The 18012-nt window shown below is 37.8% G+C and overlaps 3 protein-coding genes across 3 annotated transcripts; 2 read left to right on the forward strand and 1 right to left on the reverse strand.

Moving 5' to 3' along the window:
- Positions 1–683: 683 nt before the first annotated feature.
- On the forward strand, positions 684–1244 carry LOC107626829 (uncharacterized). The gene has a single exon (XM_016329725.1). It carries the CDS (start codon positions 684–686, stop codon positions 1242–1244), a length of 561 nt encoding a protein of 186 aa, XP_016185211.1.
- A 10676-nt stretch (positions 1245–11920) lies between these two features.
- On the forward strand, positions 11921–14036 carry LOC148573088 (serine/threonine-protein phosphatase 7 long form homolog). Its single transcript, XM_088503430.1, has 5 exons — positions 11921–12372; positions 12447–12537; positions 12659–13065; positions 13106–13716; positions 13879–14036. Exons 1-5 carry the CDS (start codon positions 11921–11923, stop codon positions 14034–14036), a joined length of 1719 nt encoding a protein of 572 aa, XP_088359556.1.
- A 462-nt stretch (positions 14037–14498) lies between these two features.
- Positions 14499–17485, reverse strand: LOC107647282 (uncharacterized). Its single transcript, XM_088506361.1, has 3 exons — positions 16897–17485; positions 15424–16416; positions 14499–15322 (listed from the first exon to the last, which is right to left on the reverse strand). The coding sequence occupies exons 1-3, from the start codon at positions 17483–17485 to the stop codon at positions 14499–14501; spliced, it is 2406 nt and encodes an 801-aa protein (XP_088362487.1).
- Positions 17486–18012: the final 527 nt, after the last annotated feature.

Below are 18012 nucleotides of genomic sequence, written 5' to 3' on the forward strand. Positions count from 1 at the left end.
TTAATCAAGCACTTCTTGCAAAACAGGGTTGGAGATTAATGTCAAAGCCAAACTCACTGGTTGCGAGAATTTTAAAGGCCAGGTACTACAATAGGAAAAGGTTCACTGAAGCTGAGAAGGGCTATAATCCAAGTTTCACTTGGAAGAGCATTTGGGGTGCAAAAGAGGTGCTGGATTTGGGTGGTTTATGAAAAGTTGGTACAGGCAGGAATATCAAAATTTGGGAAGACCCATGGCTTTCTAATCAAAACGGGTTCAAGGTCTGGAGCCCCAGAACTTGTTTTGAGCAGGAAGCCACAGTGGATAACCTGATCAACCAGGAACAGAATACATGGAAGCAACAGCTAATTCTACAAATTGTTCTACCTTTTGAAGCAAACCAAATTCTAGCACTCCCTATTGACATGCAGAGACAAGATGATAGATTTTATTGAAAGTTCAGCAAGAAAGGAGAGTATGAGGTTAAGACTACTTACCACATAATTAGAGATCACAACCGAAGCCAACAACTAGGTACCTGTCCAAATAACCAGGAAAAGGAGAAGTGGAAACAACTGTGGAAGATGAAAATTCTTCCAAGATCTCTGAATTTCATGTGGAGGTTAATGCACAACTCTTTGCCAACAAAGACAAATATTTAGAGGAGAGGAATTAATTGTGACCTGATCTGTTCTAGGTGCTCAATGAGAGAAGAAAGTGAAGTTTACCTTTTCAGAGATTGTGACTGGGCATCTCGTTTTTGGTTTGTGTCACCTTTTAACCTCCGAACAGAAGCTGCTGCCGGAATGCCGTTGCTAGAATGGGTATCGACAACTCTAAACCAAATTGAAAAGGAGAGAAAGGGGTTGTTCATTTGTTGCTTGCATGGCCTATGGCATAGTAGAAACAAACTCCTATTCGAGAACGGGAACTTGACATCAGAAACAATTTTGGAGAGAGCAGCCATCTCCTTTGCAGAAGCTCTGTGTCCAACAAATTCATCACCATCGATTCAAGAGCTACTTCCAGGCAATCAAAGTCCGAGTGGGTGGAGAACTCCACCACCAGACAGATACAAAATTAATGTGGATGCAGCTAGCAATAATGGAGTCAAGGGAGGAGTAGGTGTAGTCATTAGAGATAGTAATGGAGTTGTTGTAGCTGCTGCCACGTTGGAAGTGGCTCCTGCACTTTCAGTTAGAGAAGCGAAAGCATTTGCTTTCTACCAGAGAGTGAATATTGCAGCCCAAACTTGTTTCTTATAAATAGAAATAGAAGGAGATAACATAGAAGTAGTCAATACTTTAAATTCTAATAGCCCATTCGGTGGGCCTTTTGGTACTATAATCTCAAACTGTAAAGCCCTTTTGTGTTGTTTTAGGTTTTATAAGATATCTCGCATCAAGAGAAATGAAAATAGTGTAGTTCATTCTCTTGCAAAACTTGCTCTAACCAGACCAAATTTGATGTGGCTAGAAGAGACACCTACAAAAGTTTGTAACTTGGTCCATCTTGATATATTGGGCCAACTGCTTTATTAATCATAGTAATTAATTTTTAAAAAAATATAAAAAAAAATTATCTTTAAGGGACTTAGCATCTTTTGAAATCATTTTTATTAGCAACAAATTTTTTAGATATCATATCGATTTAGTTATTTATTCTAATTTGATATTTTAATTGAAATAAAATTTGAATGACTATTTATATCAAGTTTAATTCTATCAAATTACATGAAAATTTTGATTAAAATATTAAATAATCAATTTTTTCTTATATATTTAATTCAATACTAATTACTAACCAATAATTTCTTTATTAAAATTATTAAATAACTGCTCTTTCTTTTTGTCTTTTTTAGGTTTTCTTTTATTAAATGATTAAAGTTATGGTTTGATTTGATAAAATTTTTACTAAAAAGTAGTTTATTAGAGCTAATTTTTGAAAAATAATTTTTTAAGAGTTATAGTATTTATATTTGACAAATTATACGAAAAACGACTTTCAATAAGTATAAGTAGCAATAATTATATTTGATAAAATAATTTTAAAATTTTAAAAAATATATATATACATATATAAATATATGAGTAAAGTTTGATATTTATTAATGTATGATGTTATATTAAATTTTATAATTTTAAAATGCACAATCTAATTTTAAAAAGCTCCCCCTTATATATTTTTAAATGCATCTCTAATTTTTATATGTCAGTCAATTATAACTTAAATGGCATAATTTTTCTATATTCACCTAGAAATCGTAGGGTGCTTTTCAAAAATACATGCATTTCTTTAAAAACTTCTACCAAGTCTAATTGTGATGTTAGACTAAATGGTACTTTGAGTACTCAAAATAGTACTGCAAATTTTGATTCCCATTATGAAGAGGGACTTAGTGCATAAGATTTAAGAGATTATAATTTAGAGTAATTATTCAAATGAGTTTCTAAAATTTTTTAAATTGGACAATTTAGTCTCTTAAATTTTAAAATATACAAAATAATTTTTAATATTTATTTTTTGTTAGACAACATAATTTTTTTTCATTAGTCACTAATGGTAACTATTAACACAAAATTTTAATTCACACATATAGTTGTTAAGTATCCACATGTGTGATCAGGACAAATCAATAGTTAAAGTGAAGTACAAAACAATTTTTAAAAAATTTTAAAAATATCAAAATAATCTTTGAAAAATTTTAAAATATTATTTTTAAATTATTTATATATAATTATTTTTAAATTAATAAATTTTAATTTTTAAAATTTTTGGTCTATTTATATCAAATTTGATTATTTATAGACAAAATTTTTTTATGTTTTTAAAATAAATTATAAATTAATTTTGAAAAGACACTATTTTTAAAAAATAATTTAAAATAAATGAACTCATTTTTTTTTCCTTAAAGTGACGAGTGAGTTACCACTTGACCAATCCAAATTGGTTAAATTTAATTTAAAGATAAATTACTTAAATAAACTAATCGAATATAAAAATTATCAAATTATCCTAAATAAAGGACAACATTTTTTCTATAAATTGCCATCTGCTATGCTATTGGATTTAAAAAAATATCACGATGTACTGACAATATACAGTGGTCAAATTTTTCATTTAACATAAATCATGGGCAAAAAAATTTTGATATGAAAGTAAAATGAGTGATATATTTTAACATGATAATTTTTGGTATTTTTTAAAATTGTAGGAGTACATTAATCGGAGGGTCCGATTTGTGTTGAAAAAGTTGAAAAAAATTCAGAGTACACAAATCAAAGGGAAAAATTGAAAAAACTCAGAGTACACAACTCTCGAACCATGCGAGTTCTTTGGTCATGAAATTTTGCTTCACAAATCGCATGGTCCGATTTGCAGCTGATGGAATTTGAAATCTGAAACATGAAATTCGGACCCTCCATTTTGTTTGTTCTGGGTAATTTTTTTTTTACATTTTGAGGGACACAACTTGCATGGTCCGAGTTCTGCTTCCTCTGTTCCCACAACGAGGTGAAGCACCCCTTCTCCCCATACACGAGTTCAACACTTCTTTTAGTTCCATATTCAAATTAAAAACTCTAAATCATGACATCAACCTGAATTTTACGCTAAAAAATAATAAAATATGAGAAATTTTTATTATTTACGTATACAAAATCAAAAATAGAAGAAAAACTCATTATTTATGTAAAAAAAAAAAACCAGGTTAGAATGCATCTCCCTTCAACTCTATGTCTCTCATCAACAATTACCCCCCTTTCTTTCCCTCTTATATATAAAAATATTATATATATATATATATATATATATTAAAAATTAATTATCGAATATTATATGTTTATATATAAATATATATTATTTTATATATTTTTAATATATATTTCATATTTTAATAAATATTTTATATAATTTATTAACTTTTAATTTATATATATAACATAAATGCTATATATTAATTAGGATAAATTTCATAAATAAATAAAGGATGAATCAATTTTATTTAATTGTAATTTTTTAAAATGGTTATTTTTTTATCTTGTATTAATTTGTTCTATATAAAATGGTTATTTATTCTATATAAATCGTTTTAGGATATAGATGTTTTAAAATTTATATATAAATAGGAGTTATACTATGTGTATACTAAAATTAGTTACCAAAATCAGTTATTAGTATAAAATACATATTGGAATACAAATATACATTGAAAATAAATTAAACCATATCTGTATTTATACATAAATACATTGATAGCTGATTTTAATGGCTGATTTTGGTGTACAAATAACATTTTTCTATAAATTATTAGATATTTATGTAAAAACTTATTATTATCTTAAACCGCTACAAAGTATAGAAGTTTATATGAAAATTAACTACCATCATAAATTCTTATAAGGTGTAGAGGTTTATGTAAAAATTGACTACTATTATATAACCTTTCAAAATGTAGCAATTTATCCATAAAAATTTATGATGGTAGTTAATTTTTATATGAACTTTTACGTTTTGTAATGATTTATGATAATAGTCAATCTTGACATCGTAAATCTCTACATTCTGTAACAGTTTATGTAGAACTCAATTTCAGACAGATAATCACTTACAGACTTACCATCTACAGAAAGTTCAAACTAGTAATTATGCACTTTCCAAAAGACATATGAAATGTATGAGTTTCTAAAAACAAAAATCTCATCAAGTTTAAACCAGTAATTGTGAAGCCTAACAATATGATACAATCCTACAGTTTGAAGATAAGAGAATAAAAGATGATGCGATTGTATAATGGCATCTTTTATTACCTCCTCACAGTAATAATACATCGACTCATATATAAAATTAATATCCAACATTCACTAGCTATATCATAACAATTGCAAGCTATAGAGAATTCTATTGAAGAATCAGAGCAGTACAAGTATAGTATAGCAATGAAAAGGAATAGTCCTAATAGTTCAGAGTATGAGAAGAATTGTATGGAAGAATGAAGAAATCAATGAGTGGAGTGCATGTTCACCTGCGAAAGGGAATTGAAGTTAGAATTTGGGAATTTTAGAAAGGGTGCACAGAGAGAAAAGATACGAAGTCAGCGGGGAAGACTCACATCACACACACTTTCGATAGGGGCCTTTTCTCCCTTCTTAAGCCTCTCTGTTGTCACACCCTTTTTTTTCCTCTTTGTATCAACACCGCCGCCCCGGGCAATGACCTTGTCCTCAAGGTCAAAGGAAGGATGAAGATGGCGCATGTCCTCATACCCTTCCCATGTCGCTTCCTCAGACGAAAGGTGCTGCCATTGAATTAACACCTGCTTCTATCAAGTATCATCTACCTTGATCATTCGATGGCCTAACACCCAGAGAGGCAGCAATTTGCACCCGTTCTCATCAACTGTCAGAGGCGCTGGTAGAGTAACCGAAGGTGGCCTGCCTACACACTTCTTAAGGAGAGAAATATGAAAAACTGGGTATATTTTTGTAGTGGATGGAAGCTCCGGCTTGTATGCGACTTTGCCCACACGCTGCACTACGGGAAAAGGGCCAAAGTAGCGCATTGATAGCTTTTGGTTCTTTCAAAAGGCCACTGAATGTTGACGATATAGTTGAAACTTGACATAGACAAGGTCGCCAAGCTGAAATTTTAGGTCACGACGCTTGCTATCAACTGTGGCCTTCATCCGGGCCTGAACTATCCCCAAGTGGGATTTCAAGGCTGTTAGCAGGGAATCGCGCTATTGTAGTTGTTCTTGGATGGCTGGAGCGTCTGTAGAAGTTGCCACATATCGGAGAAGAGGCGGGGGATCCCACCCGAACAAGGCCTTAAAGGGAGACAAGCCGATTGCCGAATGAAAGGAAGTATTATAACTGAAATGTGCCCATGGAAGCATCCTACACCAAGTCCTGGGATTGTCTTGAGTATAACAACGAAGGTACATCTCCAAACACCTGTCAAGAACCTCGGTCTGGCCATCAGACTGAGGGTGGTAAGCCGAGCTCCGAGCCAACGTAATGCCTTGGCGGAGGCAACATTGCTCCCAAAACTTGCTAGAAAATACCTTGTCTCGATCCGACACAATTGACTGTGGCATTCCGTGAATACTCACTACATGTTTGATAAATGTTTCAGCAACTTTGGGTGCTGTAAAATTAGTTGCTAATGGAAGGAAATGGGCAAACTTTGATAGTTGGTCCACTACCATGAAGATGACCAAATACCCTTCTGTCACGAGTAATCCAGTTACAAAATCCATAGAAATGTCTTGCCAAACATCGGTAAGAATCGGAAGAGGTTGGAAGAGCTCGGCAGGAGGTAGTGTTGAGTACTTTGCCTGTTGGCAAATAGAGCACTGGCGCACATAGTCCTTGACCACACGAGCCATATCCTTTCAGAAAAATTGGGGAGTTAATCGGCACAATGTCTTTTGGTAACCATTATGCCCCTCAATGGCTAAGTCATGGCACTCATAAAGAAGCTTCGAGATAAGGGAAGAAGTAGAAGGGATTACTAGTCGGTCTTTCCAAAACCAAAGACCCTGCCAGTGCTGTAAATTTTTAGACCGAAGATCCACATCGGAAAATGAATTCGAGGGGTTGAAGCGCTGGAGATCGGATCGTAACTGCGTGAAAATGTCGCAAGTGAGTGAGGTGATAGCAAGAAATTGGCAAGACAGCCCATCGACACCTTGATTATCCGAGCCCTTTTTGTACTCGATCACAAAATCATAGCCCAAGAGTTTGGCCAACCAAGTCTGCTGTTCCGGTGTTTGAATGGTCTGAGCCTAGAGTTCCTTCAGGCTCTTGTGATCCGTTTGTATCACCAACTTGTGACCAAGCAAGTAGTGGCGGAACTTAGCCACTACTGCTAAAATTGCTTGCATCTCCCGGGCATAGACGGATTGTTTCTGAGCTGTGTAGGAGAGTTTCTTTGAAAAATATGCGATGGGATGCCCGTCTTGGCTGAGAATCCCCCCAATACTGGTACCTGAAGCATCTGTCTCAAGCACAAAACGTTTGGAGAAGTCAGGAAGTGTTAGGACCGGTGCATGAGTTAGAGCCTCTTTCAATGTCACAAAAGCATCCGAGGCTGATGTCGGCCACACAAACCCCTCTTTGCGCAACAAGTCAGTGAGTGGTGCTGCCAGAATAGCAAAATTGCATATGAACTTTCGATAGTAACTTGCCAATTCCAAGAATGCTTGAAGTTGCTTCACTGAAGTTGGAATCGGCCAACATCGAATTGCTTCAATTTTTGAGTCATCCACTCTCACTTCCTCAAGTGAAACCACATGGCCCAGGTAGTCAATTTGTGTTTTTCCGAAGGAGCATTTAGAGAGTTTGGCAAATAGGGAATGGTGCTTGAGCACGCGTAAGACATACACTAGATGATGTGAATGAGACTGCCAATCAGCACTATAAACCAGAATATCATCAAAGATGACGAGGACAAACCTTCGTAAAACCTCAGAAAAGATAGAATTCATCAAACATTGGAAGGTAGCAGGAGCATTAGTCAAACTAAATGGCATAACGAGCCATTCGTATAAGCCTTGATGTGTTCAGAAAGCCGTCTTAAAACAATCCTCTGGTTTGACACGAATCTGATGGTACCCAGAGCGGAGGTCGAGTTTAGAGAAGAACTGAGCACCGAACAATTCATCGAGTAATTTGTCCACGGTCGGCATAAGAAAGGAATCCTTGATGGTGGCCTAATTGAGGGCCCGATAATCAGTGCAAAACCACCATGACCCGTCTTTCTTCTTCACCAAAAGCATGGGAGAAGAGAAGGGACTAGTGCTCGGTTGTATGATGCCATCGGTAAGCATCTCAGAGACGATCTGCTCAATCTCAGACTTTTGACTATGAGGATGTCGATAAGGGCGGACCTTAATAGGTGTCGTTCCGGGGATCAAGGTAATGGTGTGATCATGCACTCGCAGCGGGGACAAGCCTTTTGGAACCTGAAAAACAACTGAGTAATCTCGCAATATACAAGCCAACTCTGGCGCCAAATCAGAAAGTAATCCCAAAAGAGGAGGGGTGTCTGTAATCGGGCCTTGGAGTTGGAGTGTATACATTTCCATAATCTCATCAGTTAGGTACAAATGCCACAATTGATGAAATTGTGCCTGACATCTTTTTCACTCTGCAAAGTAATCATCTTATCCCCAACCATGAAGGTAATGAATTTTTTCCGGTAAATAACCAAATGGGTGTCTAGTGTTTCAAGCCAAATGTCACCTAAAACCAGCACCTCACTAGCAATAAGGAGGACGAAAGCTGATATAAGGAGCAGTTGATTCTGAATGCTAACTAGTAAATCTCGAACCTCACCCTCACATTGCAACAAAGCACCATTACCCACCTCAACCTTGAATCTTGGGGAATGATGAATGGGCACTGCCAAACGCCGAACCAAAGCAGGGTGGATGAAGTTATCAGAGCTGCCGCCATCCATGAGTACGTGGATGTCCCTGCCGTGCACTAGACCTCAGAATCGAATCGACCGTCGGGCAGGGATGCCGGTCATGGCATTGTATGAAAGGTGGAAGGGCTCGACCGTGTCCGCAGCCAGTATCAGCTAGGCTTGGTCCACTTCGGTGATCTCAATTATAGAATCCTGGTCAGTAGGGACCTCCTCCATAGTTTGGATTAGAAAATAGTGCTTGAAAGCACATTTGTGGGAAGGAGAGTAATGCTCGTCACAGGTAAAACAAATTCCCTTCTCTCACCGAAACTGTATCTCCATTGGGGTTAATTTACGCATTGTGCTAGGCTTTGGAGGAGTTGGAAGGAGTGGAGGGTTTTGAGGCGGTGGCTGTGCTGGGAAAATGGTAGTGAGTGGTTTCGGGGTTAAGGCGGCAGTAAGCCGAGCCGAAGAGTGCTGTAGCTGAGCAAAAGAGGAGCGGGTTTGAGGCATAAACTTTTCTTCAAATAATTTGGCAAGAGAAACCGCCTACAACAATGAGATTGGGAAACGGGCTTTCACCTCCCGTTTCAGTTCTAAATCAAGACCACCCACAAAGCAATCAAGAAGCAGTGCATCATCTAACCCATATGCACGAGCAACTAAGTCATTAAAGGATTCAAAGTAAGCATTTACCGTGGTGGATTGTTTCAATTTTAGTAGCTCCTCCCGGGGGTTTTCAAAATGGGATGACCCGCATTGCATTTACAAGGCGGTGGAGATGGCGAGCCAATCGGCCATAGTTTCGAGTCTCTCCCACATCTAAAACCAAGCAAGGGTCCGACCTTCCAAATTGACGGCCACCAGATCCAACCGTTGGTCCTCAGGGATATCATAGACGCGGAAGAAGCGTTCCATGCGATAGATCCATTGGGAAACGTCTTCAGCGCCAGAGAAGTGGGAGAAATCAACTTTCGTCTAACGAGGGTGGCCAAAGACAATGGAAGAAGGGCCGCGTCTCAGGGATTCTTCCAAGTGCTACGCGATCTGATCCTGTAAGGAAACAAGTGTTTGTGTGATGGAGGCGAATTGCTCGCTGTAACCTTCCGTCTGTTCGGTTAAACGAGAAACGCAACTTGCAATGTTTGGAGATGAGTATTCTCTGTCATTATAACTCGATGAAAGAACCAAACGATAACAATTGCAAGCTATAGAGAATTCTATTGAAGAATCAGAATAGTACAAGTATAATATAGTAATGAAAAGGAATAATCCTAGTAATTTAGAGTATGATGAGAAGAATTGTATGAAAGAATGAAGAAATCAATGAGCGGAGTCCAGGTTCACCTGCGAAAGGGAATTGAAGTTAGAATTTGGGAATTTTAGAAAGAGTGCACAGAGAGAAAAGATACGAAGTCAAAGAGAAAGACTCACATTATACACATTTTCGTTAGGGCCTTTTCTCCCTTCTTAAGCCTCTCTGATGTCACACCCTTTTTTTTTTCCTCTTTGTATTACTATACAAATTTAAAATTAGCAACAATATATTTATCTAATATTTACTAATTATACAAGTATGAAATTAACAACAATACATTTATTTAAAAATTTTAATTTTAAAAAATATGAATACGTTAATTTAAAAAAAATACAAGTATGTTTATTTAAAATTTTTAATTTAAAAATACAAATACATTAATTTAAAATATACTATTACACTAATTTAAAATAATACAGGTACATTTATTTAAAATTTTTAATTTAAAAAAATATGAATACGTCAATTTAAACTAATATATGCATGTTTATTTATATTTTTTATTTTAAAATTTGCGATTTAAAAATAATTCTAATATCATTAAAAATAATTCTAATATAAGTACGCTTAGCGCTTTATAATTTACATATGGAGCCTAGGAAGGTGGAGAACTCTGATATGGGGGTGGGAGGAGCTTCACCAAAATGTGATGTCAGGGACGAAGTACTCGGACCCTCCGTGTTCAAACTGCAAAACGCACGGTCCGAGTTGAGTGAAGTTGGTGAAGTGAAGCCTGCAACTCGGACCCAACAAAAACGCCATGCATCACGGACCGTCCGATTTCTCCCCACCCTATCGCACGGTCCGAGTTGTTGGAAGGGTTGACACGCGGCGCGCTCACGCTGTACCCCGAACGGTGCCACAGAGAGCAACAAAGACCCCTCACAGCTCTCTCTCTCCATCCGAATTCAATTCAGTCTCTCTCACATTTCGCTCTCAGGGTCATCCATGTTCTCCCTTTCTCTGCTTGCTTTGCATGGTGGAAGAGCAAGAACCATGCCAAAAAAATACAAAATCAAAGATGATCGATCTGAGCTTCACATTATCCATTATCTCAGTGATCCTGATTATGTAAGTTTTTTTAAAATTTTTTAAATTTTATTAATTTATTATATTTATATTTATACTTATTAATGCTAAAAAATTAATTATTATGGTTGTTATGAAAAATGCAATTAAAGAATAAAAATAGAATAATTATTACTAATTTTTCAAAATTTGTTAGATTTTTTCAGAAAATGTTTACAGATTTTTAGTTATAAAAATTAATGTAGTGAAATTTGTTATTGTTATTGTAGTCCGAAGACTGCCAATGAAATTAAAAAAGAGAAGTCAATAGGAAAAGCTTACTTATTATATTAACTAAGTGTGGAATGTAGTTTTTATTTTAATTTATAATTAAATTTTAGTATAATTGTAGTGGGAAGGAACGTTAGTATTTGAATGTTTTTTTAAACATTTAACTATAATTGTTACTGACGGAGAAGTTCATGTTAATGTTATTGTTATTGTGAGATAGTGTTAATGTTGAATGATTACTATGATTATTCTAATTAAGGCATGTTAAATTTTTTATTATGAGAATATATAAATTTATTTAATTGTCGTAATTATTGTTAGCAAGTTAATTATTATTGTTGTTAGAATATGAGTGATGGCATATACTGGTTGTTATTATTTTATATTATTGAGGGAAAAATGTTTAACAAATGAGTCGTTGATATTAAATAAATTTCAAGATGTTGTAATATGGTTGAGAATTTTGATTAGGAATATATGTATTAGTAATGATTTTTATTTGCAGTTGTGAATATTTTTAAGGATTAATTAAATAATTTTACAAGTTAGAATAATTAGTTATATTAGGATTCAGTAAAGTGATTGACAAAGGTAGGTTAGTAGTTGTTGTTGTTTATCTGACAAGTAATTTGTTTTTTTTTTTGTCTGTAGAAATTACGAATGTTGACATGTAACCACCCACTTCCTCCGGATCGGTACAACGATAGGGTAGAGGAGCATCTACGAGTTACCGGTTTCTATCATGTCTCTCAGATTGGGATAGTGCAGTGTCAAAAAGCATTGGTAAATGCTCTAATCGAGCGTTGGCACCCTGACACACATACGTTCCACCTTCCCATTGGTGAATGTTCGGTGACTCTTGAAGATGTGGCTCTAATTCTTGGTCTCCCCACAGATGGTCTTCCGGTTACAGGAATGACAATGAGTAGCTTTGAAGCCATGGAGGCGGAGTGTTTGCTTCAATTTGGCGTTGCACCGCGTAAGGAGGACTGTAGATCTAGCTGCATAAAACTGACCTGGTTGCGGAATTTAAAAGAGAATTTAGAATTGACCGATGAAATCAGTATACAAAGGTATGTGAGGTGCTACATTATGTTGCTGATTGGGACGATATTGTTTGGGGATAAGTCTGGGGCAGGCGTGCACTGGAAGTTTCTACCCTTGCTTCGTGATTTTGTCAGTATTGGACAGTATAGCTGGGGATCCGCCTGCCTAGCACACCTTTACAGGGCCCTATGTAGGGCATCTCGCTATAACTGTAAGGAAATAGATGGACCACTAACACTTCTGCTCGGTTGGGCTTGGATCCGACTGCCATATCTATCACCGCTTCCTAGAGAACCCCGCAGCTTTCCACTAGCAAATAGGTAATATTATGCTACAATGTACCTGTTTATTGATAATTAAGATTCAGTTGTGCTAATTGAAAATAACATATTAGGTGGCGTAACTGGGAGCGTAGTGACCGACGATATAGATATCTGAAGCTCGATCACTTTAGGAAGGCCTTTGATGAACTTCAGGAAGGCCAGGTGCGTTTTGATTAAAGAAGTTATAGTTTCGGGTTTAGGGTCTTCGATAAAACTATATCCTGAAATTTACATTGTTCTTTGAATTGTGGGTTCTAATCATGAGTTTCCTTTAATTTTCCAGTTTGTCTGGGTTGCGTATGCTGTGGATCGTGTCGATCCGAACATAATTCCTCCTGAAATTTACATGCAATCGGTTGTATGGAGCGCCACAGTTCCGTTGGTGTCATTTGAATGTATCGAGTGGCACGCCACCGATAGGATCAGGCGCCAGTTTGGTTTCGTTCAGGGAGTACCTGCTGAGGAGCAGAATCTGGATAAGGCGCATGGGGAGGTTCTGACTGGTCCGAAGAATCTTAACTGGGCCACGGCACCGACTCATTCAGTTTGGGTGATGCATTGGACAAATAGGTATCACTATATTCTTTCTGAGGTTCCCATCCCTTCACAGCATCCATTGGATAGTTACATGACCTGGTACCGATCAAAATTTCGGAACCACTTATGCTTGTCGAATCTTGTGGGTGAAGATGATGTGGGTAATGAGGATATGGGTGCGGGTAATGAGGATAATGGATGAAGGTAATGAGGATACCGATGAAGGTAGTCAGGATATGGATGAGGGTAATGAGGATACCGATGAAGGTAGTCAGGATATGGATGAGGACAACGAAGAACAGCATCCACATATTTCACCTCCAAATCCGCTTCCACATGAACAACCTCAGTCCTCAAATCCGTTTGTACCTCAGACACAGTTCACCCCATCATTTCCAATGCAGCAACAATATTGGGGTATGTCACAGTTTGAGACAGGCGAAGGAGGTTCTTTTAGCCAGTTGCTTGGGTTCATGGCTGCGGATGCTGCACAATCACAATATGGCCATCAGCCTGAGTTCATGCCAGGCAGGTATTCGTTGGATGCGAGGTATCCAGGCCATACCTCATCCGTTGCTTCCGGGGGGTTCGTATCTGTTGATGACTCTAGTAGAAGTGAGGGTGGACGCGGTGTGACCAATACTCAGAATCCTAACCGTCTTAACATGGGACTCATTGAGGAAGACACTGAGACACTCGAACAAGAAACCGATGCTTATCTAGTAGACGACCCAGATCACGAGGGTGATGGTGAGGATGATGAAATTGAAGAGTTCGATGAGGATGAAGAATCTCGCAATGATGGTAGTATGTTAACTATTTTGCTTTATATGTTCGACTAGTTTTTTATTTTTTTTCTTACATGGCATATGCTTGAGTGTGTTATCCTTCTTTAATTGTGGTATCCATGTTGATAATGAATATGTAATGTGCTGTACATACTTGTTAACTCATAATTATATACAGGTCAGGCAGACACTCCAGAGGACAACGTCAAAGGTTACAATCTGAGGATTGATCCGCCACGTCGGAGTGCCAATCGCTTCACTCCTTCTATCTTCAAAAAAGCGGCCAAGAAATGCAAGAACTTTGTGAAGGATGTAAAGTGGGCGATGAGAAAGTAGTTGTGGAGTTATGGTTAGAGTAATTTGTATGTGTTGGATTATGTATTTAGTAATTTGTATGTGTTGGACATTATGTATTAATTAGTTGGACTATGGCATAATTATATTGCATGTTTCTTATCATCATGTTGTAAGCAACTTAATATGCTCAGACAGATATTGCTGGACTCGTGTATCAAGCATCATATTATATAATGCTACAATTATTTGATAATACTAGATTGTCATAATTTGTGAGGTTACATATAGCAGGTCATGTTTTAATTTATAAGCTTACATATAGCAGGTCATGTTCTAATTTATAAGCTTACTAATATGGCAGGTCATGTTTTAATTTAATAGCTTACATATAGCAGGTCATGTTTTAATTTATAAGCTTACATATAGCAGTTACATGAATATGTCATAACTCAGATGGCTCATTCAGGTTATATTATACAATAACATTTTAAAACTATGAACCTAGGGGGCATCTCTATTGGTATTTGAACCAGCTACCTGACGGCATCTGCTACGACTATGTCCCTCAGCCCCACACAGCGTACATCGCCTGGGACGACGTAACATCCGCGTGTCCATCTCATTCAGAAAGCGCGTCATCCTGGGGCGACCTTTCGTGACCCGTCTCAAGTACGGATTTGGTATGAACCGAGGTCCATTATAAGCTGGCCATGTTGTAGGGTTGCCTAGTGGCCGAAACCGTGCTCGGTACACCCGCCGTACTTGGTCCATCTTATACACATCATGCACATATAGTTGCCAATCAAGCCGCTGATTGGCACAACATGCGAACACATGTCTGCACGGGAGCCGGTCCACCTGGAACTCACCACAGTCACATCGCATGCCACGTAGATCAACTGCAAACTCCATACCGCTCGGCATCTCGCGAACCTCAAACACCTCATTCTGGCGATCAAAGCAACTAATCTGGATGTTTCCTGATGCAAGTTGGTTTGCATGCAACTTCGAGGTCACGACATCAGAAAACATATGGCCAGCATTGATCCGGGCTTCCGCCTCCGCTCTTTTCCGGGTGAACAACTCGTTTAGTCTGTAGAATGTTGCCTTCACAAGAGCAGTAATCGGGAGATTGCGTGCACCCTTCAAAACTGAATTGATGCACTCCACTAGATTCGTCGTCATGTGACCCCATCTGTACCCACCATCGAAGGCCAATGCGTACTGTTCGCGAGGAATTCGGTTTAACCAGTTTGTGTACGCTTCGCCACGTTCCCGTAACCGCTGGTAACGCACTTCGTACTCCCGGACCGTCCTTGAATATCCTGGTATATCACAACATATACAGAGAAAAGTAATGGAGGTCAAAAAGAATTATTTAAGGAAGATATTGTTAATTATTTGCTTAAATTGAATAAATTATTACCGATGTTGACGACCAACTTTTGGAGGTATGGGGCCTTGAACTTTCTCAGAAAATTCGACTCTATATGCCTGATGCAAAACATATGAAAAGCTCTTGGAGGTGACCAAGCTCCGTTACTGCGTTCCACAGCTGCATTAATGGACTCGTGCCGGTCCGATATTAGACCGACCCCATCCCGAGTTACAACATGTTGACGCATGTTACTAAGGAAAAAATGCCAAGCATCAGAAGTCTCTCCCTCCACAATAGCAAACGCAATCGGGACGATATTGTTGTTGTCATCCTGTGAAACTGCCACAAGCAAACAACCCTTATACTTTCCGTACAGGTGCGTCCCATCCACCTGGACAATCGGCTTACAATGTCTGAATGCCCTAATACAAGGGTAATAACTCCAAAATACACGATGCAGAACCCGAATATCACCCACCAAGTCATCGCCTTGATATGCAGGCATAGTCTCAAAATGGATGACAGCAGATGGCTCCTTGTGACACATGGCCTCCATCCATATAGGTAACGCTTTATAAGAGGCTTCCCAACCTCCAAATATTTTCTCTACTGCCCTTTGCTTAGCCAACCATGCTTTCCGGTAACTCACCGTGTAGTTGAACTTCGATTGCACCTCTGCTATAACTGATTTTACCTTTATGGAGGGGTCAGCCTCAACCAGTGGCTTTATTGCTTCTGCAATTGTGATAGAATCCAGCTTCGAATGGTCCTGTGAAATGGTGGCTCTGGTACAGGTGTGGCTACCATTATACCTCCTTATAACCCAACAGTACTTCCTGCTGATCAAGCTAACCCTGATAACCCAATCACACCCTGACCCATACTGTGTACATTTGGCATAAAATGTCAACGGCTCAGACTCATACACCCGGTAGTCTACGCTTCGTCGTATCGTATACTCTTTTACCGCCTTAATAACAGCTTCCCTGGAACTGAACTCCATACCGATGGCAAATTCACCATCTGCGACAATAGGAACCTCTGCTGCGACAACCACCATTGAAAAAATTTCATTAATCCACAAGTATTTAAAAACCAATTCTAAAAGGAAAATCAAATTTCACTGCAACTAGTACGATATAAATCCAGATTTGGCAACATGTTATTATGTCACTCTAAACAAAATAAGAACATCCAGGGCAAATGTAAAAATTAGACCGGACCGCCCGGTTTAACCGGTAAACCAACCGAACCGGACCGATAAACCACACAAACCGGACCGGTCCGGTCCGATTCACGGACTCTAAACCGTTTCATGCTTCGAAGCTGTTCAAATAATAATGTCCAGTGACTCACGCATTTTAACGCATGTAACCACATTATAGAGAATTTAATTATTATTTAAATTATTCAAAACTAAATTAACGCATGAATAATTACTAATAATGGTTAAAAAAAAGTAAATTATTAATTACTAAATCCATGACACCCAAAAAAACACTAACACCACGATTACGTTACCTGCAGTCATATATTCCGGAAATTCTAGTGCATGCATGGCTTCCAAGTCCAACGCTCGCATGAATGATGGCTCCTCAAACGGCACTTCGTTTGCGAATGCATTTGTCACTTCTGTCACATCTGGGGCCATGGTTCCGTCGCCTTGATCTTCATCTCCATCTGGACCAACAAATTCGTAGTTGCTTTCGAACTCTTCTTCACTGTCACTATTATACTCTTCCCGTAGAATATTCCGGTCAGCCTCAGATTGTTCAAACTCAACATACAACTCGAGGAACGAGATCTGAGACCGATTTCCAATATACATTGAAAGCATATCCTGCATGCTTGCTTCGTCCGTCACATATTTGGTTTCATACTGAATGAACCCACCAAACACCGGTACAGGATATCTATATAGAATACAGGATATCTTTCTTGCCCTCTCAGAATTAATCTTTTCATAGATTACACCTTTGAGTTCTTCAAATGAGATAATAAAAGGAATAACAATATCTAGTGGATTTTCACAAATAAATTTCACTCCTTCACTCGTTTGTAACAAAATCTGACCAAAATAATATATTTTTAGTAAAACTCTATCACTCATTTTTTTCACTCAACAAAAAATAAGCATAAGCTTAGTCTTAACAACTAAGTTTTTAAAAGCAAAACTGAAAAAACCCAGCAAGAAGAAGAGAACAAGCAGCCGTTCACGAAGGACGAAGACGGCACTAAGCTCCCACCACTTTACTTCACTCTTTTATATAAGCAACCTTGACGAACTCACACCCTTCGACTAGGTTAAACTGAAATGTTCTTTAAAAAAAAAAAAAGGAAGCCAACTCGGACCATCCGTGTTCCAATACTCTTCAAGAAAACGTAGGGTCCGATTACTTTGTCCCTCGATGCAACTCCTCCACTTAGAAATCGGACCGTACGATATGCAACCCACTAAAGAAATCGAAGGGTCCGATTTCAAGGCCACAAAATTTTTTCCTTCCCACACTAATCGGACCCTGCGATTAGTGACTAAAAAACTCATTACAAAGAACACGCACCCTCCGAATTCCTCTTTATCGCACTGACAAAAGAACTGTCCTACATATTTATCTAACTCCCCACAAATTCATATCC

This window comes from Arachis ipaensis, chromosome B2 (genome assembly GCF_059453495.1).
Source record: "Arachis ipaensis isolate K30076 ecotype BB chromosome B2, ASM5945349v1, whole genome shotgun sequence".
NCBI classification, from domain to species: domain Eukaryota; kingdom Viridiplantae; phylum Streptophyta; class Magnoliopsida; order Fabales; family Fabaceae; genus Arachis; species Arachis ipaensis.

Excerpts from the sequence above, each read along its gene's own strand:
- LOC107626829 (XM_016329725.1), top strand. The coding sequence starts at position 684 with ATGAGAGAAGAAAGTGAAGTTTACCTTTTCAGAGATTGTGACTGGGCA.
- LOC148573088 (XM_088503430.1), top strand. The coding sequence starts at position 11,921 with ATGACAATGAGTAGCTTTGAAGCCATGGAGGCGGAGTGTTTGCTTCAA. Across the intron at positions 13,066-13,105 it reads TCGAATCTTGTGGGTGAAGA|AATGGATGAAGGTAATGAGG; the intron begins TGATGTGGGTAA and ends GGTAATGAGGAT. Across the intron at positions 13,717-13,878 it reads TGAAGAATCTCGCAATGATG|GTCAGGCAGACACTCCAGAG; the intron begins GTAGTATGTTAA and ends AATTATATACAG.
- LOC107647282 (XM_088506361.1), bottom strand. The coding sequence starts at position 17,485 with ATGAGTGATAGAGTTTTACTAAAAATATATTATTTTGGTCAGATTTTG. Across the intron at positions 16,417-16,896 it reads TCCGGAATATATGACTGCAG|AGGTTCCTATTGTCGCAGAT; the intron begins GTAACGTAATCG and ends TTGTCGCAGCAG. Across the intron at positions 15,323-15,423 it reads AAAGTTGGTCGTCAACATCG|GATATTCAAGGACGGTCCGG; the intron begins GTAATAATTTAT and ends GTGATATACCAG.